The sequence below is a fragment of the Lethenteron reissneri genome, chromosome 25 (assembly GCF_015708825.2).
Source record: "Lethenteron reissneri isolate LAM-NWPU_2019-01 chromosome 25, ASM1570882v1, whole genome shotgun sequence".
Taxonomy (NCBI): domain Eukaryota; kingdom Metazoa; phylum Chordata; class Hyperoartia; order Petromyzontiformes; family Petromyzontidae; genus Lethenteron; species Lethenteron reissneri.
The window spans coordinates 5,414,644-5,439,435 of record NC_083803.1 but is presented as its reverse complement, the minus strand read 5'-3'; the positions used below and the strand labels follow the sequence as shown (position 1 = coordinate 5,439,435).

At 51.8% G+C, this 24,792-nt stretch overlaps 2 protein-coding genes across 11 annotated transcripts in view; both read right to left on the bottom strand.

Annotated features, from left to right (window-relative positions):
• RAD51B (RAD51 paralog B) overlaps window positions 1–529 on the bottom strand; it is an 82,289-nt gene extending 81,760 nt beyond the window's left edge. For 2 of the 6 annotated variants that reach the window (XM_061559032.1, XM_061559035.1), the window contains exon 1: window positions 441–529. The gene's annotated coding sequence lies outside the window, so the exon portion shown is untranslated. Of the gene's footprint in view, window positions 1–217; window positions 420–440 lie in introns of those variants that run through there. The other 4 variants (XR_009755685.1, XR_009755684.1, XM_061559033.1 and 1 more) reach the window with 4 other exon arrangements.
• A 1,841-nt stretch (window positions 530–2,370) lies between these two features.
• On the bottom strand, window positions 2,371–23,103 carry LOC133347085 (atypical kinase COQ8A, mitochondrial-like). Of its 5 annotated transcripts, none has more exons than XM_061559026.1 (16): window positions 23,085–23,103; window positions 22,207–22,323; window positions 19,070–19,248; window positions 18,141–18,300; window positions 16,602–16,668; window positions 14,984–15,061; window positions 12,130–12,252; window positions 11,193–11,278; window positions 9,982–10,122; window positions 9,018–9,099; window positions 8,498–8,591; window positions 7,903–8,044; window positions 7,037–7,144; window positions 6,329–6,394; window positions 6,112–6,198; window positions 2,371–5,261 (listed from the first exon to the last, which is right to left on the bottom strand). In XM_061559026.1, exons 3-16 carry the CDS (start codon window positions 19,174–19,176, stop codon window positions 4,944–4,946), a joined length of 1,659 nt encoding a protein of 552 aa, XP_061415010.1. In that variant the 5' UTR covers window positions 19,177–19,248; window positions 22,207–22,323; window positions 23,085–23,103; the 3' UTR covers window positions 2,371–4,943. The 5 variants fall into 5 exon arrangements, with proteins under 5 accessions (XP_061415010.1, XP_061415011.1, XP_061415012.1 ...); XM_061559027.1 differs by lacking the exon at window positions 23,085–23,103 and adding an exon at window positions 22,733–22,829; XM_061559028.1 differs by lacking the exon at window positions 23,085–23,103 and adding an exon at window positions 20,411–20,530 and having other exon boundaries at window positions 22,207–22,600.
• Window positions 23,104–24,792: the final 1,689 nt, after the last annotated feature.

The following is a 24,792-nucleotide window of genomic DNA, read 5'->3' as shown; positions in this document are numbered from 1 at the left end:
GGTGTTTGTTATCCGTCCGTTGTCATTTCGTCGATCGTGAAGGAGCCGAAACATCGTCGCTCGCCTCACGAAGCCCCCAAAACCACACGACGACGAAAAGGCGGCGGCTTCCTCGCACGAACGGCGACAACTTTCGTCGATTGATCGCGACGAGGCTTGTGTGTAATGTTGTCACACTAAGGAGCTTCGTCGTTGTTAAACGTTTCGTTGTTTTTACCTCAAACTTCCCGTCGCGGGCCCATTGGCGTTTCTCTCTTCACAAGGGAACCTCCGACGCACGTGAGCGGTCAATCGCAACGCCAACAACACACAACACCACACACAACACAACACCACACACAACACAACAACACACAGCCGCTTCGACCTGGACGCTTGTGGATGTGTTTAATTCGCGGTGTGCGAGATAATTGCGGCAGATAAAACGTGGAGGCGATTACCGCGCAGAGTTCTGAGGCGAGGTGGGCAGCAGGAGGTGGTGGGAATTCGGGCGGTAAACGAGACCGGCGCGTGACGTCACCGACAAGCGCGCCCCGCTGACATGACGTCACGACGTCTGCTTCGCTGCGGATGACGTCACTACGCTCGCAGAGGAGGCGAGAATGTTGAACAACAAATCACCGTCACGCCTATAAGGGGAAGCCGTGACGACAGAACGCGTCCGGTTCCCTACGAATTACGTCATACCTAACTGCTTGTGACGTCATGTCTAGTCGTTACGACACATCGTTTGTTTTGTTCGTTCCCCGGCGTGACGTCAGGCCTTCATGTTGACGTCCCCGCACGTCAGTGACGTAATGAAGTCAGCCAGCGTGTTCCATTTAGGGGCCGTCCATAAATGACGTCACGCGATTTAGGACAATTTTGACCCCCCCCCTCTCGTCACACGGCGTCACAAAAAGTCAGACCCCCCTCGAATGACGTCACAAAGCTCTGCCCCCCCCCCCCCCCAATAAAACATGCTTCAAATCGCTTTCAACTATTATCATTGTAGTGCCTATTTAATGTGGCGCTGCACTCGTGATGTTGTAGGAGAAAACATTTATAAAAACTTAAATATTTATTTAAAGTTGCACATTTTGATGTGACGTCACATTTCTCACCCCCCCCAGGTGCGTGACGTCATTTATGGACGGCCCCTTAGTAGAATGTCACATGTGATAAGCAGCGCCTCCATCATGTCACCAGTCTCTCCACATAAAAGGAGATTACGCGATTCGTGGTAGCCACGGAATGGATTCTGAATCAAATCATAATTTTGACTCGCACCTGAGAAGCCTGCGACGTCTCGATGGGATGCCGAGTGTGTGTACGATTGGGATGTATGCGAGTCATACAACACACATGTTACAATTCATGTTAATGAGTGATCGTCATCCCTGCAACCACCAATGGACACGACAAATCACAATGTAAAAAAAAAAGTGGAATCGATTGACTTTGAATCCAAATTATAATCGCATTGTTGAATCGTTCCATTCATGGATGGAAATCAAACTGGCCCGAGTTACATTTTCCGATTTGGAGCAGTGTGCGAACCACTGCACCACCGCTCCCTCCATAATAACCCACACATTTCTAAAGTAATGCCACAATTTTTATATTCACACACACCCAGACATTCAAACCAAACCACACACGTGTACTCGGCCCTATTTTCCACACGCTTTGACGATTCAGGTCACCATTGCAATGCTGGTAGAGTTCTCACATGGTTCATGTGGCATTTTATTGAGGGACTGCGTGTAAGGTTGGCATGGTCTGGGACTGTTTTGTTTTTGCTGCTTTGTCCAAGCATGATAAAATAAGATTTACAAAAAAAACCTGTTTCAGTTGTTGCCAGAAAAAAGGGGGAAACCCCTATTATATTTTGGTATTGGCAGAGGTCTAATGATGTAGATGCTAACCCCGAGCTCTCATTACTTTGATAGTGCGTTGTCTTTGAGCTGTACGCCTTTTGGCGTCCTCTGGTCTAGCACCAATTGGGTCGAGGCTCAAAAGAAAGCCGTCCCTTAGTGTGGACCAATCAGTTTCAAGGACAATGCATATATTATCAGTGTTTTTTGTTTGCATTTTGACCACAAGTATCGTGGTTAATGCAGACACGACTCCTTGTAAAAAAAGGCTTCAGTTTTATTGCAAGAAAAAAGGAGACAAACCCTATTAAGACTTACATAATTAATATCTATTTAGTGACCTTACCTTTATCTCGATATTGCACTCCTGTTATTTGTATTGTTTGCTGTTGTAACGTGCCAAACCACCCACACTGGACATCTGTGAAAGAGCTTCATCGCTCATCGGATTCCTCCAGTCTAAATAAAGATTGGGATTCCGAAACTTAAATAAAACTTGAACAGCAGAGACAAGTTCACGACGAGTGTCAGTCTTTATTAAACTGATGAACAGCACACGTGATGCGTACACTTAGTATGTGAGGAATAGGACGCACGCGCGCCTCAAAAAGGGCTTCTCACCTGGTGACCGAGAGCCTCTAACCCACCCACCGGGTCTGCCTTACCACAAAGTGTTCCACAACTCGAGAAGCTTTCACCCAGATAATACAAATGATCTGCCTGTATGAGAACCAGTACAGTAAGGAAGTGTTTAGACAGGCCATCGACACCGGTTGTTGGGATTGTTAAGTGCTATCTTACCCCTTCGTATTGCAAAAAGTATTATTCGGGCTCTCAAAGGATTTCTCCCAATAACGAGTCAAACAGACACAGACAGGACCCTCTGCTGAGTATATCCAATTCGGCGAGGTCTTGCCGGATTCCTACCAGGCAGTTCTCCATTGGATTCACCGTCACAATTGTACATTATCTCCTTTGTAAAAGGCATGAATTGTAATTGGCTCTCACTGCTTGCGTTCGCCATCGCGCCACCTGCCACTTACAATTTATACACGTTCAGGGATTACAAAAATAGAGCGTTAATATTCTTAAACCAATAATACGATCAGCTTAACGAAGCCAATTCAATAAGAAACGATCGTTGGCAATGCTGCATCCTCCAACTTTAGCCCTGCGACAAAACTCCAGCAATGTGCAGCACCAGCAGAGCACGAACTTTGCCAATGTTATTACTTGTTTTACTTTTTATTATTAAGTGCCCCGTTATGGGGGTGACAACAGAAAAAAATTGGCACTGAAAAATCTTGGCACACCTCCCTCAGTAGGGGTATTTATAAACGTAGCCATTGGTTGTTGGTGGAGTTTACCCGCTCACGATTGCCCAATGTGCAGGCTACGTGGTCACAACTCTCTCATAATAGGCCAATGGTCCAGATCACTACTCGCTCTGAATAGGTGCATGTTCCAAACCACCTGGTTACAATTGGTCACTGGCAAAGACTACTCGGTAAAGCTAACCCTTCATTGTAGCCAAGGGCACTTGCAGCCACAACGCGCAAGTATTTTTTTTACAGTGTGCCAAAAATGTACATTGCGCTACTGCCAGTGAGTGGAGTGGTTACACTTTGCGTTCGTTTTGGCCGCCCTAGTTTCTACTGACGACCGCAGTGAGAGGTCAGCCCGGTCAGAGCAGCACCCAATGCCGACTCACTCGTCACCCTGCTGCCCCTTCAATGCATTCCTCCCTTGAAAAGAACTGGCTGGTAGCTGGAACATTTAGATCGCGACAGCAGGTATCAACTTTCTGGTAATCTTACATGGAAAAAAACGACACCGGGTACACGGGGACGCGTACAAGAGAACATCGCACTAGCATCTGGCAGGCCAAAGGGTTCCTATTGCCAAGGCATCCAATCCAAGACTGCTCAGCATTACCCGGCAAACACAGTGAAGGCATGTTTTTTAGTAAAGCCACAAACACACCGTTTGGGCAAGTGCTATTAGCGAGCCCCTCTAATATGGTCAGCACGGCACATAAGACGACAGTGCGTTGATCACGATGCCCATCTCACAGTCCCCGACGCTACAGTCGTGACACCGCTGCAAAAGCCTTACATGTATTTTAGGCAGACTCGACTTAGAGAAGTCACAGGCCCGATTCGAACACCTAAATGGCAATGCTGTGCAGGCTCAAGAATTGGAAGGAGATCCACTGGGATTGTGGCACAGAGCATTCACCACCACCGCCACACACAGACACGGCACAGTAACACTGAACAAGGTGGCGGGGACACACGCTCTCACGCAGCACAAGGCACGTGGCAGCGACACACCGCTGCTGCCCTAGACAATTGTGCGTCTTTGCTCTACATTCATGCCCAACCCTGACGATGGCTCCTCTTACCTCCTCGTGACAAAACCCAATCGAGGGGGGGGGGGGGGGGGGGGGGTTAGCGTCAGCCTCCGGAGGGTCTTAAGGCGTTCACTCAAATCGATCGCAGAATATAAATTCTTGGAGTAACGAGAAAGCTTGACCGAAAAAAAATTCAAAACGACTATCGTCACACACAGCAAACGGGCAAGCGACACTGACGACTCGGCGCAGACTCGCCAACGGCAGCAGGAAAGAAACGAGGCAAACGCCGATCTGCATACAGCTGTTAAAGGCTGGCGGTGTGGTAAACGATTCGGCTACCCATAAGGAGGGCCCTGCTCGTGGCTGACACACCACGGAGAGCACTTCCTGCACACACCCATATGCTCGCACACCCGTGCACACGCACGCCCCGATGGTTCGGTGGCCAATCGCAGCATCGAGGCACTCCGCACTAGCTGCGCACAGCAAAACGAAGCTACGAAACGTCAACACTGAACGCGTAACCCGTGCCAAGTCGCCGACGCTTTGGATACAAATTAAGTTTACGCTCGTGTAACCGCACTAACAGCTAGACGCTCATGTCTAAGTGCTACAAGGAAATTCTGCTTTGAAGACAGCCGCCCCCCCCATCGTCGCCCCTCATCTGCCACGACCCCACACCACAGAGCCAGCTTCAGGAAGGGGTCACGGGGTCACAACCGCCGGGTCATCTACGCAAGGGGGTGGTCGGGCCCCGGCACCCAGCCCTCTTTCCTCCGCAGCTGCCAATAGTTGCTGTACACCTCGTCAAAGAGGTGCTTGCAGGGGAAGGTGGAGCCGAGCTTGACACAGATGAGGAAGGCGCCCGACATCTTGCGGTGCAGAGAGTAGCTCTCCTCGGGCGGCGGGGAGAGGCGGTGCTGCAGCATGGATGGCATGAGGTTGTAGACGCGCATCGTCGTGTTCTGCGCGCCGAACTCGAAGGGCTCGTCCTTCGCAAACGCCTCGCCCAGGATCATCACTGCCTCCACGTGCATGCGCGCCACCGGCTGTGCATGTCCGGGGGTGGCGGCGGAGAGATGCAGCAACACAATAAAAGGGTGAGAAGGGGAGATGTTGGCGGACGCGAGGCGAGACGGAGCGACGTCGAGTACAGCAAAAGCTCAGTAATCCCGGCACTTTATCATTCGGGATGCTCTATTAACCGGCATTTGTCATAGATGGCAATACAAATCTTCCTTAACGTACGTGGAAAAATTCTGACAACCACCTGGCATCTTGCCGTGCGCTTCTCATTAGATCCGTTGTTACGGAAGCTTCAGGACACTGCCGAGTGGTGTTGCTCACGGCAGCCTCTACATACAGTACTATGCTACTGCATACTGAACTCTAAACGGCATCGCTGCTTCCTCTGCAATCAACAGAGAATGCCTTACAACTGACTGGCGAGTGCCTCTGCAAAAACAGTATATTATTTCTTATATCATAGTTAAAATGTAGGCTTAGTTTCTTTCTTGAAAAGTTGTGTACGTGGAAAATTTGGTGAACCATAAGTAGAAGTCTCAGTTAACTACCATATTTGATGAACCGACACTCATTTCACCATGGATGCCAGATAACAAGAGCGTTTGCTGTACGTGGGATGCCATGGCCCGCGGAACACGGAATGGGAACCACTGCTCTGTGGCACGGGGAAAAACGTGAAGCCTAAAAGGGAAACGTGTGGCAACAACGGCGAGGAAATGGCAGGCACAGGGCGGCACAGGGCGGCACGTCATGAGAAGGGAGGACGAGGGGAGAGAGACATGAAACATTGAATGCACAGAGGAAAGAGATGGCCACGTGAATGAGAGTTTGGGAGAGCGAGGGAATGACGGGGAGAAATGTGGGGAACCACACCTGGGTCTCATATCCCGTCAGGTACTTGAGATCCTGCAGCTTCTTTAGGACCCGATCGCGGTCATCCAGGGCGGCTGCCCGAACCACCTGCCGTGCGAAAAAAATATCCACAGGAGGTGTCAAACGGACCCCATCGGCGATGGACAAAGTGAGCACGCCACCCATGGCGAGCGACCGAGTGGGGAATCCATCTGTTGTCACGCGACCTCGCGCTCACCTCGATGTAGTCGTCCGTGAACTGCACTTCGTATTCACGGCTCGCCCCGAAGTCGAGCAGCGCCACCTGGGGTCACCGAAGACAAAGATCGACACGCAAAGATAAAGGCAATGGATTGCCCGTGCAGCCTTTAAAAACAGGCTGTTTGGGGTAAGTGCTGTTAGTGAAAAACTACAAAGGCCGGCACACGGTGGGGTGCCACTCCCCAGCGCAAATGTTTATGCACCACGCCCAGTTGACCTCGGGGAGACCCAGGGCCGACTCAGATATTAGTCAACGATGATCACAGACACACACACGCGCACACATGAACGCGACGCGCATGTCTTCAGGACAAGAGAGGGCAAACTTGTGCGTTACCAGTAAGAGTGGGGAGGGAGGTCGATAAAATGAAAGGGAGACAAGGAAATGGGTATCTGGATGACATCAAAGTGGTTTCGTTTCCAAGGGTAGAGGAAGTGCGGCATGATACAATGAGGGGCAGGAAGAGGTGGAGAATCAAAACCGTGGTCGCTCTCCCCTGGATTGGAGAGGACAAAGCGATGCTGAGAAATCACACAAATGACCCAATTCAAGACTACAAGGCAAATACAAACAAACACACTCCATGAGCATACGGATGACCGCATGCACGCGTGCTCACACACACACACACGGCGAGGAGACGGCACAGCGGAGCGATGTGGGGCATGGGGGCGGTGGCCTTGCCTTGCACGTCTCCGGGTCGTACATGAAGTTGGACCAGTTGGGGTCGGTCTGCATGAAGCGGAACTCAAACAGCTCCCGCAGACACAGCCGCAGGATGTTTTCAGAGATCTGCACAAGGCACATGGGGGGGGGCGGGTGGTGGGGAGGTAGTAGGGGGGGGGGGGGGGCAGGCCGAGATTTGAGAACCTCGTTAGTCCATCATGCCGTCGCCTCCCAAGCAATTACATCGTGGTGCGCCGTGGCAGGGGTACCCCCCCCCCAGTGGAAGTTATCGCCGAGGCACAAGGTAAGCGCAGCCCCGATGTGGGTGTGCACATGTCCGTTCGGCTGCAAATACGGAGCGATGCAGCTGTGTGGCTTTTCTAATTAAGTAATTTTACACTGTTTATCAAACGACGGACAATGACGCTGGCCCAGGTGATGTCATGGGATCTCTAAACGACCACTGTAAATCGAATCCCCAAACAGAGTGGAGGCTCTCTTGATAGACTGGCTTTTCAACTAAGGTATAGTATCTACAGGCATTTCGCAATTCAACCCCTGGAAATTCATAATTCAGGGTGGCTTCAAAGAAAGCCACTTGGCCATTAGTGATGCGAGCGACTGCTCGGTTTACAGGAAGCGAGCGCATGCAATACAGCGGCCAATTTTGAACGTACGCTCACGACACACGCGTCATCAGACTGAGAATCGGAATGGCCTGCGCTGAGAATTGAAAGTAAAAGACCATGCGGGAGGGTGTGGCATAGTTTTGCGCCAGCCATCAGAGGGCGGTCGTGTCGTTAGAGTCCTCTGCGGTGAGTACAAAGTCTTAAAAAACAGCGTCGCTATGCCCGCCCCACCTGCCCGCCCACCCACCCACAGACCTTGTTTTTCTCGTGCTGGGGCAGGTCCTCCGTGCTGTCGAGGGGAACCCCGGGCACCATCTCCGTGGTGAGAACACGCGCGCTGCTGAGCTGCTCCACCACACGCGGAACGGTGAAGTAGGGGTCGTCCTTCAGCAGCTCCCTGCCAGCCGGAGTGGGGCGGTGGGGGAGGGGGTTCATTCGTGAAGTAGAGTTGGTGGATCACGGAGAGATCACCATGTGTAATGAGACTCGCTAGCACCGCTTACGCCACGAGAATGATGGTAGTACAGCAAGTAGTTTTCTGCAGACTTGTCCGTGTCGTGCATTGCCGAGTGCTGTCGCCAAGTACGTGTGGGTGTTCGTCGGGTATTTAAGTTAATTGCACCGGTGAAGTGACGCAAACTCAGTGCTTGCATCAACAGGCGCTCGCTAACAGCAGCTGCTCCAACAGTCTGTTAAAGGCTCCACGGGGAATATCTGTATTGTTTCATTTCTGTGCGTGTACATACATGTTGCCGGGTGTCGTGCGAATTCGGTGGCGTGTGCATAAATTTCTGCGCTGTGTCCGCGCAAGCAGGTGTATATCGGTGTGCAGTGTGCACGACTTATGTACCGGAAGCGCTTGCAGCACCGCGCCTCACGCTCGTAGTCGCACTCCCAAGCGAGCTCCTTGCCCAGCACCTCCACCACGTTCTCCGCAAAGAGCCCTGGCGGCACCACATGGCACGGTGCGCGTCAGACGATCGCGTGGCAGGCACACTTCGCGCGCCGCCCACCAGGACGCCCATTACCACACTACCACCGTCTAGGCTCGTAACGATGAATCGCTTCCACAAACGTCAACATTTAAACTCGCGATGCAACTCCCGCGTGGGAAATTTTTTTTTTATTCCGTTTTGTATCATGTTATAGGTCAAGGGTTCAGGTCACCATTTGGGTGGTGAGGTTACATCGGCAAAACAAATGCAAGACTAATACGTCGCATACAAAAACAGAATTATTATCCGAGGAGGCATTCGTTTATATTTTTGGCCGAGTGTCTCTTTCTGATCTTCACCCAATGGATACTCTCGCTCTGCCTGGGTGCGACACCTGCCCTCCCTGCCGACGCCCGACCCCAAGGAGGGACCCACCTTCGGGCAGCACGTTGCTCACCCTCAGCATCGTCATGAGGTTGTTGATGTCACTCTTGATGCTCTTGGCGACGCCCGGGTACTGGAACAAATGCAGCACGACACCTCGTTAACCACGAAACGCAAGTCACCATCGTCGGGCGTGTAACCATTCACATTCGGCAATTACAATAGATTCTTACGTTTAAGACACACATCGGGTCGTGTGTACGAGAAGTGATCATGCACCGTGCAAGCTAATTATATGAACATGAGGTACGAATTATAGTTGTGCTAAATGGAGGCAAACAAAACTGTACAAACGAAAACATAAAAAAATTAGTAACGAGATGAAAAAGTACAACACCCCACACAGCAACTGGCCTCCCCAGAGCATCTCGGGTATGACGTTCAGAAAAATGGGGGTCCCTTCCTGAATCAACGCTTCATCCCCACCAAACCTACCCTGAACCCTAACTCGACAATACGCGACACGTACCATTGCTATCTGCCAGATGTCCGAACGGGCAATTTCATCTCGCGGATGGAAGTGGATGTCACCAGGCGCAACAGTGGGGAACGACAGTGTGCAGCGTAGAGCATGGTGGCGAGCAGTGGCGTCCAACGACGGGATTTGTTGGGGCAGGGATGGTGGAGCGGCGCGGTATAGACACCCATCGCGTGCCATTCAGGTTAAGTCATAAAGCTGAATTTGTATAACCAGGATAGAGTCTCAAGTGCCTGGAGTGAAAGGGGTCCCATAAATATGAATTAGATTTGGAAGTCACCCAGGTTACCAAAATGACAACCAGCAAAACAGATACAATTCAGGACAAAATAAATATGTACTCACAAGAGGACTTCTAAATAAAAATTTGCATAAAAAAATGCCCTTCAGCGCAAACCAGCTCGGGCAGATTACGTACTAACCGAACACAGTATGGGGCGGTCTTAGGATGTGGTGGGTGCCATTGGTGGGCCTCACCTGGATCTTAATGGCCACCCGGGTGCCGTTTGTGAGCGTGGCCTGGTGGACCTGCCCAATGGAGGCGGCCGCAAACGGACGCTCCTCAAACGAGGTCACGTGGTTCTTCCAGCCAGGCCCAAACTCGCTCTCCAGCACTTTCTGCGTAAGTACGAACGCACAGCACGCACACGCAGCACGCGCGCCATCAGCTCCGAAAGCCCCGATGTGGATCAAGCATCGGCGAGCGTCGCATCGCACGGGCAGACCCAGCTTCACAAGCAGCGGCATCGCACGACGGTTTAAACAGAGACTTGGCACACAGTGTGCTCTGGGCGGTGCGACACGACTCGGAAAGGTCTCTCACTAAATGTTTGTCTGGTCTCTTTTTTTCATGAAAATATATATTCATACATTTTTAGCACTGTTGGTTATAATCAAATTATTCCCTGGGGGGTTTTAGTCTAACTCCTGCTCGTGTTTTTATCAGCTCACAGAACAATTTTATTCAAAAGTACTTTCCAACCCAGGCCCGTTAAATAGCAGGCAATAACATGCGCGTAATACAACAGCAGGCGACGCAGTTAAGGAGACGTGTGCTGGTGAGCGCCTGTCAAAGTCAACACCATAACCGATGTTTTGCCGAGTATAGGCTACCGCAACCTACAGGAGACTGGGGCCAGGTAGCGATACCAATAGCCAAACGTGACGTTTTTACGATAACGCCTCATTCGCTGCGTAATCCCACAATGCAATAAACGCGCAGAATTTGCTGCAAAATTGTGCACAGGAACACCGAAAATAACGTCAATTAATCGCGACACGGATGTTGCAAAGTCGCATCGCGTCCGCCAGAGCGGCCCTGGAAGATGACGTCACATGATGCCTGGAGCCAATTAGAATCAAAACTAACAATTTCGGCAGCGTCGTCACCTGGAATTACAATTTGCATTGCGAATGCAATTACTTCCGAATTAAACTAAACTATTAAACAATTCATATGCTTCCAGGTAAAGGTCCAGAGCGATATTGGTATTTTACAGGTGACAGGGTCGGGATTGAACCCACAAAACTCCTGCATACCAGGCGAGGGAGTTAACATCTCGCCAATGCGGTGCCTAATGGCACAACTGTAATTGTAATTTAAACCCGAGTCTGGATGACCTAAGAAGCGCCCCCCCTCCACCCCCACCCCCCCCCCACCGCGTGCGACAGTGACGGCAGCCGCTTGCCTTCATCTGCCACGTGGGCATGAAGTCGGCGTTCTGCCGCACGCGGTCAAAGATCTTCTTGAGCTGCGGGTTGATGAAGCCATCGTCTGCACGGGAGGCAGGGCGAGGCGGTGGACGGAGGGGTGGACACGAACGCAAAGCCACAATTACACACACACACACTGCTGGACCAAGCGCTGTTAGCAAGCACCGGAACGCGAGGGGGTTGGGTATGGCGGGGATGCGGCACACCCAGCCACATTTGGCAGACTTGGTGGAACCAGGAGGTAGGCAAAAAGTACCGCGTTAAAACGTAATGCGATGTAGAATACGCGCCGATTAAACGTTGCTCAAGAAGGAAAGACGCTGTAGGCATTGGGGGTAGGTACACTGGGGAATGACACCTTGAGGATGCAGGTCCTCCTAACTCTCTCTCGCTGCTTTTCACAACAAAAAAAAATAACACACGACTCTACAAGCGAACTCACTAAGCATTAAGCGACAAGTTTTTTTACCATCAAACTAAAATGATCCGAGCCGGGGGATTTGAAGCCGTGCGTGCGCTCAAAACGTTCAACGACAGCGTTTGGGATCTTGCACCCCACCACCCCCCCTCCGGATACAGCTCGTCCACAAATGGCACGACCGTGCAACACAGTTGGGAATTAACACCATGGAGAAATGCTCGACCGGTCACACGAGCCCCACCTCCTGGCCCTGAACCCCTTCCAGCCAGTTCCACTTCGCCACGTGCGAGCACCGGTGGCGGCACCACTCACGAGAGCCACGCAAGTCATTCACCGATGTCCTCCGTTTACGAGCGCAGCCATGAGGATGTTGATCGCGCATACGGAGCGGAGTAATCCCCTCTAGAACAGTTGGAAGACCTTGAGGGATAGAGGCCTTCGTCTAGCAGTGGATAGATCATGGCTGCTGCTGACGACGACAAGAGGCGCACCTTGGATGCTGAGGATCTGGCCAAGCTTGAGGGCGGCGCCGCGCACCTTGCACAGCGTCTTGACGATACGCTCGGCGTTCGCCTCCGACAGCAGCGGACTCGAGTCCCACTGGCCCTTCTTCTCTGCACGCCGGCGGCAACAACAACGACAACACAAGCTTACGGGCCAGTCCAAGAAGCGAGCCTCCACTCCCGTTAGGTGACTGATGTGTACATTGGAAGCAGACGAACATAGTTGCGTCACCAAACTGTGTGCAAGCACAAAAAAACCTCACATTTGTCAATGACAAGAGTGATGTTTCAAGCACAGGCTTTCTTTTGTAGCTATGCACAATGGTCAGTTATTGCCCGAAATGTCACCGAGTTCAAATAGAAACGAGGATTTGGGTAGCATCAAAATGCGACCGCACCAAGATATTTTACAAAAACAGTGCGCCTATTTACGGGTCAAGAAAATCGATTTCTTACACTTGAGAACCCATTCTAGATTTCAAGTTTTCGTGACTGCAATGATCCATACTCTTTGGTTTTCGGTAAAGTCACGTAGGTGAAAATAATAAAATAAATAATACAATTTTAACAACTAAATTGAGAACCCATTTTGATCACGGTGCAGGCTGTTTTTGTCACGGCCATGACCCAACTCCAAGCCAATAGGCGGCCAACACCTCCGAGCGCGAGGCTTTTGCGCCGTTGCCAATGCGCGTTGGGGCCGCGTACCAAGCGGAGATTTCCAGCGACAGGTGTTTGCATCCCATGCTGGTGTCGTGCCAACTGTCAATGCCGTGATTTGAAAAAAAGCGCGATCACGTTCTCACGGCGTGGCCAGGAGCCCGGTGTTTGGCCCGGTTATCTCACAGATGCCCCCCCCCCTCCGCCGCACCTGTTTAAACCCCAGCATGCCTCCCCCCACTTGCGCTCCCCTCACGAGCCGCTCAGAGAAACCGTCAACGCAGCCACAGGCCGGTTGCCGCCACCGCCAGACCCGACGCTTTACCGCCTCGGCGAGAGCGGTAGTAAATATTGCACGCTACGACGCAGGCGGCTGCCAACTGTGCTACGATGACGGCACCGTCGTCGTGGTGACCAGGGTAATTAAATTACAAACTCGGCCATGCGGAACAGGAATTCGGAAATAAGTTCGTCGCCTTTGACCAAATCATCATCGGATCTTGGAAGCCAGAGTTAAGCCTGGACGATGCTTGGATGGGCAACCACCACACACACACACACACTGCCATTCATGACTTTGGGGCTGGCCTACGTTGTGCGGGCAGCAGAGAATGCGGTAAGAATGCGAAGCAAAAGTCCACCGTCACGCTCCCATGTTTATGCTCACAACCTTCATGCTTCTTATTAACCTCGTTATCTTTGTGCTGGCTGTACCATGTTGATACTCGACCGTGCCATTCGGGACTTGGCAATGTGCAGTTGTTCTTAGATTATTTTGTTTATGCGTTTTTTTGCTGTAATCAGGTCTCTATGGAGGAAACTAGGTCCACCATCATAAGTCAGTATTTATTTCCCAGTGAGTTTTACCTGTTCTAAAATAAAACCTAAAACCCACACACCGACCACCGTGGTGAAGTATGGTTACATAACCCCGCATACCCAAGCCACGGTGGCAAAATATCATCTCCATCGCCTAGTATACACTTGAGGCTGTGGGTTGTATCACGACCCTGACACCTGCTGTATATTTGGGAGTTTGCGTGTTCTCCGTGTTCGTGTGGATTTTTCTCCCGGGTCCTCCGGTTTTTCCCTCCACATTTAGAAACACGCGTTTAGAGTGCGAGGCTGCTATCAATTTCCACGTGAAAAGCCACTCCATTGAGCTACCATTAGTGGCCAGGTCGCTTCTGAAAAAAAGCCATAAAGAGCTATACATATATAAACATGTTTTAGTTTTATCGCTTACATTAATTGCAGTCGCAATTCCAGCTGATGATGCTGCGGAAATTGATATAATTAATTATAACTGCCTCAACAACCCCAAGAAGTTGTCCTTCCCGTGCTCATCCCCCCAGTTTCCTGTGGCGTCCGCTGGGGTTTATTGAACGCTTGAGGGGCAGCATCGATCCACAGAGAAAAAAAAAAACATCGCTCACGAAAAGAGCATGGAATCATGCCCGGGTGAATTAATCACGGTTTGTGCACACTTTTGCACAAACGTGAGCCGATAGACCATTTACACCAATGTAGTGAAGCAAGACACTGCATGGGGACACAACAACCAGTAAAATTCTAATTGTCTCTAATTAGTGATAAATTATCGATTCGCTGGGGTGGAAAATGTGAATCGTTACATAAGGCGTGTGAGAATGTGAATCGTTACATAAGGCGTGTTTATAATCATGGCCACCTTGAGGGAGGCTGATTTATGGGACTTTTCCCAGTCAGTTGGCACTAAATGTGCTGAGGGTTGGATAATCATTAGCGTGACGTAGCGCCGTACCAAGAGCAGAATTCGGCAACGCTAGAAGTGGCGAACGCCGAGCGACGCCAGTTTCTGCACACGCTTCACGACGATGAATTGTGCTTATATATTTATAGGTGCTTGCGTAATTCCATTTCATCGGCAATTTAACGATGTTGGTACAACAAGTATTGCCATCTTGGGTGGTATCAAAAGGAGTAATAATACAGGGGGGTCTGGCCCAGACAGATCGGGCATGGACCTCGGGTTTAGCAGGTGGCATCGCACCTCGCGCCCGTGCACCGACACATTCCATCAGAATTCCCGGCGTCTGCGAGCGCAGCATCAATAACAACACGATGGACGTGTTGGTGCCGAAGGCGACGGGCGGTGGTAACGGTGACAATAATGGTAGTGGCGGTGGTGCAAGGGCCTTGCCTTGTGACTTTGTGCTAGATCCCAGATGCTTCTTGGCGTAGTCGGTGAGAGCCCCGATCCCCAGACCCACAGCCAGGCCTGCGAAGACCGACATCGCAAGACACCAACAGCGCCATCAACGTCAATGAGAGACGCGCAGCCGAGACGCAAGTGCTGCGGTGTTGCCAAAAACCGTGTTGCACAGCTTAATCGCAATACCACAATGGCAATTGTGCCAGCCGAGGTGCACGTTCATTCAGGCTAAATGGAGGACAGACCTAATTCAAAACAGGTTTTTTTTGGTTTAGATCGCATAAATATTTTGTTTATGCGACAAACCTTACTAATGACGAATTTTAATTTACGCAATCTAACCCAAATAAACCTGTATTATGGATATTGGTCGCGAAAGCCTGCATGTTAAACAGACCTAATTGTTTTGGGGTGAGAGTACGGGGCTGATTGACAGATGCACACACTTACAAACACTCAATAATATGTACACACAATTACACACACACACACACACGTGTACATACAAGTCTGCAAAAACACACGTACAAAGACGACAAGGATCCCCATATAGCGTTCAGACTTTTGGAGAAAGTGCCGTTAGAGAACACCCATACATCCTAACACATACACAAACGCCTTTACTTTGTCGGAGTTATGACACGTGCACCAATTACATCATGAGTCAAGGCGCCTCCGATAGGATCATGATGTCCTATCACACAGGAACGCCAAACGCCCACGATTCATAAACACCGGGACAGGTGCAACAACATGTGCCTGGAGTCAGCGAGAGGGAGAAGGCAGCTGGGTGGAGAAAAGGGGGCCAGTTGAAGGCGGAGTGGCAACACCGCCACAATGACGATGACGTCAGAGCAGACTAAACGAAGAGTCCTATTTGTAGGCCAAACAGGAGTCACCGAAATCATCATGGCATTCAAAATCCCAACTTCCCCCAGCATATGGAACACAGCGGACAGATTTGTTTATTCGAAAAATAGGTGCGAATTATTGTTCGTGTTGAGTTGCGGTGAAGCACGGAACAATTCGCCACCCCCGATATCCAATAAGTAACCCCTACAATGGGGTTCACAGTCCAAAAATATATATTTTTCAAAATCAATCGTTTTTCACCGCGCGTGTACTTCCTCGTTTGTGTTCTGGTGGCCCAATGGCGACACTCGCACACGACGCAGAAAATAATTTGCAGAAGTCTCAAACGAGCGGTCCAGCGCGCGGCGCGTTCGGAGAACCAGTTGGGCACCGACGTCATCGTCGCGACCCCCAGACAACGCTGTGACTGCCACAGACAACGCTGTGACCGCCACAAACGACGCACCACCCACCACAAGCTGTCCACGTACGAGCAAACGTCCATAAAAATAAATACGGAATCAAACGCGATGACACCAACACCGTGCGCCAGCAGCTACACTCCCCCCCCACCGCCGCCTCCCCAGAGAGGGGGGGGCGGGGGGGAACTCGTTATAGCTGAACACTCGTGTCCCATCTCCCATTACTCCAAAAACTCTGCCCTCCCTGCAACTCTGGCGAAACACTATGGGGGGCGGAGGGGTGCAGGTGGGGGGCTGTGGGGGCAGCAGTGGGGAGGATGGGCAGCACTCACCGCCGAAGTTGGCGAGGCGTGCGATGCGCGTGGATGGGACGGTCCTCTCCCTCGCCTCATTGTGCAGCTGTCATGTGAGACGAGCGAGAAGGCGAGAGGGTGAATAAGCGAGTTTGAGCGAGTGTGCGCTCGAGTACTTGAAGGAAGTGTGCGAGCAAAGGAGCGAGTGTGCATGTGCGAAGTTAGGGGAGCGAACGGACGCGTAATTGAGCATGCAAGTATGACAGCGATGAGTATACAAGCGAGCGTGTGTGCGAGTCTGTATGCGAGTGAAGTATAAGAGGAAACTAAATGATCGCGTGTGCATGGGCAAGTATGCGAATCAGCAAGTATGCGAATCAGCAAGCGAGCGAGCGCGGTGAAATAGTGAGCGACAAAGTGTACGTACGAGTGAGCGAGCAAGTGTTCGAGTACGTGCGCCTGTGAGCGAGCGAGGAATTGAGTATGCAAATGTGCAAGCTCGCGCACACAACACATCCACACGCTAACACGTCAGCAGGCAGCCTTCACGTCACCAGACAGCCAACACATTACCATACATACTTCACACCACCGGACAGCGAACACAAACCAAGAAACAGGTGTACAATGGGGCCTGCCGGCAAAGCTGAAAGTCAAACAAAAAACAAAGCCCAAAATAACGAGCAACAACTGATCCTCAAAAATCATGCAAAACGTATTCTTTCAAAACAATGGCCTGTTCAGATGAACACCCCGGCGCGTGTTTGTTTACACAAGGCAAACCTTCGACAGCTTTCGACTTCACCTGGCATCATCAGCCAATGCTACCGAGTGAGAAAATGTCATGGCGCGTGCATGCCATGTAGTATAGCAGCAGGAGCCTTTAGGTCGAGTGGAGAGGGCTCGCCAAGACAACGCGTCCACCTGTGCAAGGGAGCTCTGGCAGCCACAAGTTGTGACCTGACCATTATATTGGTCGTTTTTGCTTTGTTGTACTTTCTTTTATTTGTATTGCTCTTGCCGTTTTGGCAAACTGGGTCGCTCTTGCAAATAAGACTCGTGCTGGTCCCTTGAGTTGTCACCTGGGTAAACAAAACGCCAACTTGTACGACCGCTCCAATTGTGTGCGCCAGGTTATAATGTAAAGGTGCAGCCCTGCAATAACTTGACAATGCCACTACTGGCAGACGGGCCTCCACTAGAGGGCCTTCTAGACAGCTCTTCTCGACAGAACGATCAACTCTGGTGAACCCATTGATACTTCTGGGTAAATATAGGTGGGTGGGGGGGGGCGGGATGTATTTAAAAAAAACCTGCCCTATTTATTGCAACTGCATCGCCGGGAGATTAATCGAACCGGTGACCTATGGATTGCAGAATCTGGCTTGCGAACCGTTATATAACACGACGGCGTCCCATCACATCTTATGAAGCCAAAGCAGACATCGCAAACAGGCAGCAAATAAACCCACAACATTCACAGCGTCCCTCTTCACCACCATCATGGGATCACAGATAAATGACACCAATTTCGACCTCCAGTCTGGCGTTGCGGGAGTGTCCCTGTGTGGGGGTGACCTGGTTGGGTGTGGTCTTAGAGGGACGCGATTTGGAGCCACTCGCCCTCGGGCCCGTAGTGGTGGTGGTGGTGGTGGTTTCCTCCTCGACCCCTGCAGGAGTCCGGGTGGGGTCCACGTCACGGTGGAGGGGGCGCTGCCAGCCGGCCCACGCAGGGGTCCTGGGGACAACACAACACGGGTTGCGGGGGGACACTGTGATAAAGGGGACAGCTCGGAGACACCACCACACAAAGGGAAGACACAGACCCAGACCTCAGTGTCCCATGCGCAGAGGACAATGCCACATTTATGAGATGGTTGTCCTGACCACCCACCCTCTCATTTAGTGTCAGCCTTCATTAGTTCTCGCTCACAGCACTTGCCCCAACAGTCTATCAAGGCTACATTGTGGATCTTTGTCTTTGGGGTGGTGGGATTTCAGCGGTGAGTGGTCCCGACTTGAATCTCAAAATGTGGAATTCAAATCCAAGACGGGGGCCAGCTTGGCCAACAATCCTTCGAGGTTTGAGGAAAACCATTGCAGGAACCCCACAATGGTTTCCCTGTGGATAGGCCTGCCTCGTAATGGCAATGTGGAAGTTCCACTCCTGGCTCAGGTCCAACAAAGTAAATGAGTGCCACCAAATTGCTCCTTTGCATTGGCAAACGTTCACCTGGGCCTGTCCCGTGACGTCCTGCCAGCATGGCTTTCACCACAACTTTGTGGAAAATGGCGGTTATTGTTGTTATTGCGCGTGATGCTGGCGTCCATTTGCGTGGGACGTGAGTTAGTCGGTGCCTGTGTGCACACGTGTGACGGCGATGTTTACGTTCGTGACGGTGGCATCTGTGCGTGCTCTTTGACACACGCCGTTTACAGCATAGCTCTCCATTGTCATCATAACTCGGGCCCTATGAACCAAGCGCAAGTTTTATCGGTGTAATTACCGGTGCAGACCGGTGTCCCCTTGTCCCCCAGCTCCACGGGAGTTCAGACCCCCGGCAAACATGCGCCCGCCCAGCAGGCTCCTCCTCAGCAGCACCTCTGCCGACATGGCGGCGGCGACGGCGCGGTTGCAAGCTCGCAGAATTCCGTATTCTCACAATCTGCCAGGAGCCACCCTCTCCTGTCGGGTGGGAACACAAGCGGCGTGGACAATGCGGCGCGGTTACCACGAGGCAGCATAACCGGTGTCACCGTCGCTCCGGAATGGTGGCTGATTTAAGAGCCGGGGGACGGGAGGCGCCCACAGTTCCCAGACCGACAGCTGTGGGGTCGGCAAGGTCACCTCTGTCTTCATAACGATGTATAATAAAAATAGCAAACACCGTCAACATTAAAATGGCACCAGCATCAGCATATTATTCAACAAGCAAGTATCGTTATTTTAAGCGACGGTTGTGGGGAGAGAAGTGATATTACAGACGAGAAGTATAACAGGTTACATCATAACCATTGCCACCATTACCGTATCATTAAAATCACCGCCACAAGCATGGTCATAATATTGATGTACGGTGACAGCAGCGAGATGAAGAATCCATTCATTAATCCCAGCCGTACGCTCCGTGTGCCGGAGAACTACAGGACGCAATCCTTAAAAAGTGGCTCTTTTATCATTTGTTCAGCTAAACAATTTTATTGACTAGGTAAGGCCCACTGAGTTTAGGTATTTTTTCTTAAGCGACCTGGACAGACATTACAGCTCAACCAAGTGGCTTATGTGGAAATTTATAGCAGCCAAATACCGTAAACGCATGTTTCTAAATGGAGGAAAAAACCGGAGAACCCGGGAGAAAAATCCACACGACCATGGTGACGAATGGGCAAACTCCAAATATACAGGCGTCGCGGTCAGGATCGAACCCTGGACCTCCTGCATCCCAGGCGCGGGAGATAACACAATTGTCACCACATGACTGCACGCCGATATATACATTAAATTTCTTGTTTATTCTCAAGGAGTTGATAATTTCCATGAAATGAGTTTCAGACCCAAATTTAAAATGTGGTGGTGTATTTTTGGTGACCTTGGAGGCTGGGACCATGAACTCGTGACTGCACTTGAGAATCCAATGTACTCACGGGCCACTGCCTTAAAAACCGGGTTCTCATAGGTGCAGGTAACAGCGTCTCCAACAGGCCAACAGGCACACCACCTCAAGCGATGATCCACATGTGACGGTGTTCGCCACCATCAACCTTATATTATCGTAAGCCACTGCTGGATGAGGGCCTCCACCCAGACCCCTCGCCATTCCTCACGATCCAGTGGTGGGGGACCTTACATCTGCATACGAACCGCGGATCTCATCTCCACGGTGGTCACCTTCCTGGGTCGAGTTCCCTCATTCGGCTGCCACTCCTCTGCCAGCAGTCTCGTCCATCTTCGCAACGTGCCCAAGGCCCTTACCACCGATACAAGCTGCTCTGTCACCACCACGACTATCACCTTATCACAGCCATCAACGGCTCTCATCAACACGGTCAAACCACCATCAGCACCGCAACCACTTGGTACAGCTCATGACAGGGTCAGGGATTTCTTGCTCAATCGCAGCATTGAGGCGGTGGTCATTTCCCAGGTTACAGAACCCGAGCTAGTGGTGGAAAATCCACTTCCTATGAGAGGGCGGAGTCTATCCACGAGTGACATTCCTACAAAGTAGTACTGTACGTATTATATCGACCAAAGAGTGATGGGGCTGAGTAAACCCCCAACCAATCAATGACTTGAATTTGAAACATTTCGCTTTCAAGACGCTCGCTCTAGCACCGAGACACCTGGCCACTGTCAACCCCTTATCAGTGCCCTACCTCATTACAGACCAACCCGTGCCCTTATAAATCTCAACGTTCGTCCTACAAAGTTCCAAAGTCCCATCACAAGGGAGAAATTACCAACCAATATATAAAAAAAAATTGAGCCAGCATTGAAACGGCTGTCCGCCGTATGGACCTGCAAACTCAATTTCCCCGAACAAGAATACGGGACAAACCGTGTGGGTTTACAGGTATGCTGTTAACATAACAAAGACACTGTCATCAATCATCGTCACTACCAAAGGGTTGTTGTAAACAGCGTGTTGGGCCAACTGTGCGCAACGATGGGAATCGATTAATCGATTAGAGAGAGAGCGATACGGAGGTTGTTTTTCGATTCGCGAATTGTTGCGTCATGGCCCGAAGGCCACTTTGGAGGCCCGCTGGACCCGCGGCAAGTTAGACGACGAATCGTAAACTTTGTCGGGAGTGCGATAAGCGCATTTTACTAGTAACAACAACAAAAACAGCAGAAAATCATGTTAATTAACAAAGCACACGACCCTCACAATAATGGCCCTCGTCACGCGCACACGATTGTATCAGTCACGGCAACTACATCGAAAATAACGCGGCAATAATAACAATCACAACATAAACAACAACAATACTAATCAATTACCACAACAATCGTGCAATCAATAAATCACACCAAACAATACAATGACAACATTTACGACGACATTGAGTTATAATCACCACAACAACAATCACGCAATCAATAAAATCAACAACCACAATAACAGCAAACCATACATCACAACATCCACAGCAACCACAACAATAAACCAACCTCTGCAAATCGCAAACACCACCACAACAACAACCGTACGATCGATTAAATCGCCACCACAATTACGTAAAAAACCATTCGCAACCACCGTTTAACAATTCAAAACACCACCGCGTTATTTAATAATCACCACAAACCTCAACAACACAAACACAAACACGCGGACCAACAACCACAACAATCCGACTGCGCACGTGCAACGACACATTAATCAGACAAGGCCGGGCCTATCCCAGATACTGTACACACACAAAAAACACATTTAAAACATTTACAAATACACAAATATGCACACACACACATATACAACACACGTAACATCGCATACGCACGCAAAGATACGAACACGCGCAAGTACAGAGACACACACACCACGCACACGTAAAACACAAACACACACAGACACGCAAACAACACACAAACAAGACACAAAGACACAGTCAAGGACACTTGACAGAGGGTCCACACCTCGCCACGAGTCGCCCTGGTCAGACCCAGCCTGGGCCCGAGGAGGAGGCGGCGGAGTTGTTGTTGTTGTTGTCGAGGATGCCACCCAGCCCAGCCCAGCCCGGTTCAATCCCGGTTCTAGGGCCAACCCCGACAAAAACAACCCGATTCGACACGGCCCAAACCTTCCTCTGCACAAGCACGACCGCTTCACCACTTCCCGAATGGATGCAGCCCAGCCCGGGCTATTCAACCAGAGACTGTGCCCGATCTAGCCCAAGCTTAGTGGGTGCGGTGATGATATTAGCGGTCAGTGCGGCCCAGTGCCAGACAGCTTCGAGCTCAAATCCGACGCAGCAGCAGCAGCAGCAGCCCCCCACCCACGCACAGCTTCCACTCAGTAGGACCCCGGTCCAACCCAGCCCCCCCCCAGCTCTCTTTAGCTCGACCAATCCAACATCAGCCTGGCCCGAGAAGCAAGTAACCCCCCCCCTCCACCACCACCACCCAGCCAAGCCAACCTGAGCCCCCCTCCCCACTCCCTTACCCGCACGGGGCGTGTGTAGCTAGCCAGCCAGCGGGGGCGAGGGAGGCCACGGCCGTGTTGACGCGACCCTCTAAAGCCACACTACCACCACCCACACTACCACCACCGCCCCAACACCACTACCACCACCGCCCCAACACCACCACCACCACCGCCTCACCACCCCAACACCACTACCACCACCCCAACACCACTACCACCACCCCAACACCACTACCACCACCGCCCCACCACCACTACCACCACCCCAACACCACCGCCCCACCACCACTACCACCACCCCAACACCACCGCCCCACCACCACTACCACCACCCCAACACCACCGCCCCACCACCACTACCACCACCCACCACGTTTCCCGCGCTCGCAGCCACGGGGCTACGGAAACCGCCTCTCGGGTGACGTCATCCGCGGCTGCCGACCAATGAGCGACGTCGCCCTGCGGCGGCGTCCCGAACTTAACGGCGCGCGAGTTGGCGCCGCCGTCCAATCAGCGGAGAGTTGGGGCGCCGCCGTCCAATCGGAGCGGCGCGCGTGCGCTCGGGGGCTATTTTTAGCCTGTTTCCGGGCCCGCGCGCGCGGCCCCGCCCATCCAGACGTAAGCCCAGCCCACCCATACGTAAGCCCCGCCCATCCAGGCGGAAGGCCCCGCCCATCCAGGCGTAAGCCCAGCCCACCCATACGTAAGCCCCGCCCATCCAGGCGTAAGCCCCGCCCAGCTCGCCGGTTAGCCCCGCCCCTTGGTGTTCAAATCCCGCCCCTTTTTCTCGTTAAGCTCCACCCACGTCACGCTTCTCAGCGTCTCCTCGTGTTGACGGTCGTTTATTAGTATTGCTTTAATCGCAACTTACCCTACTTTATATAACGATTTAATAGAAGAAAAAACAATGGTTCTTTTCAGGTCTGATGGTGTAACGGGCAATCTTCCGGCTCGTGTACACTCCCCTCTGGCCGCCACGCATTGATGTCCGACGAAGGACCATTGCCCGAAACGTCGTCCACTATTGTTTTCCTTTGAAGGTCACCGTGTTATTGACGAGCGTGTTGCGTGTTGTTATTGTGCACCACTGCGAACGCGAACCTCCGATTCGCGCACCGTTGGCTACGTACGGTGCGAAAAAAGTTCAACATCCCTGTTGTTGTTCTGCACCCACACGGCGCAGCATTCACCGAACAATTCGCATTTGAACTTGTCCGCTCGAGAAATGAGGATACGCTCTGATTTGCTAGAGCGACCTGGTATTTGCACTGTCAAGAAACCTCGACTGTTACTTTTGCCTTATAAGGCCACACACACAACAACAGCGATTCTTAAGGATGCCTGTCCCAACCTAGCCCCGCCCCTCTCCCAACCTAGCCCCGCCCCTCTCCCAACATAGCCCCGCCCCTCACCCAACATAGCCCCGCCCCTCTCCCAACATAGCCCCGCCCCTCTCCCAACATAGCCCCGCCCCTCACCCAACATAGCCCCGCCCCTCTCCCAACATAGCCCCGCCCCTCACCCAACATAGCCCCGCCCCTCTCCCAACATAGCCCCGCCCCTCACCCAACCTAGCCCCGCCCCTCACCCAACATAGCCCCGCCCCTCTCCCAACCTAGCCCCGCCCCTCTCCCAACCTAGCCCCGCCCCTCACCCAACCTAGCCCCGCCCCTCTCCCAACATAGCCCCGCCCCTCTCCCAACCTAGCCCCGCCCCTCACCCAACCTAGCCCCGCCCCTCTCCCAACCTAGCCCCGCCCCCAAGACGGGCCCCCCGCCCCTCTCCGAACACGGTCACGCCCCCAATTTGGCCACGCCTCCCAGCCTGACCCCGCCCCCGAAACCAGCCCCTCCCCCTCCTTCTCCTCCCCCCCCCAGCCCCGCCCCTCACCCCCAGCCCGTGCACGTGGGCGGGTTGACACAAACACAGCGCTGATTAAAGGCGTTGTTAATTTCCGGAAGATGAGCGAAATACTTTTAAATTGGAGTACACATTACTGGAGGAAATGTAATTAGGTACAATTGACCAATTAACCAATTACTTTTAAGTGTGTAATTTAGATACCAATAATTAAGGAC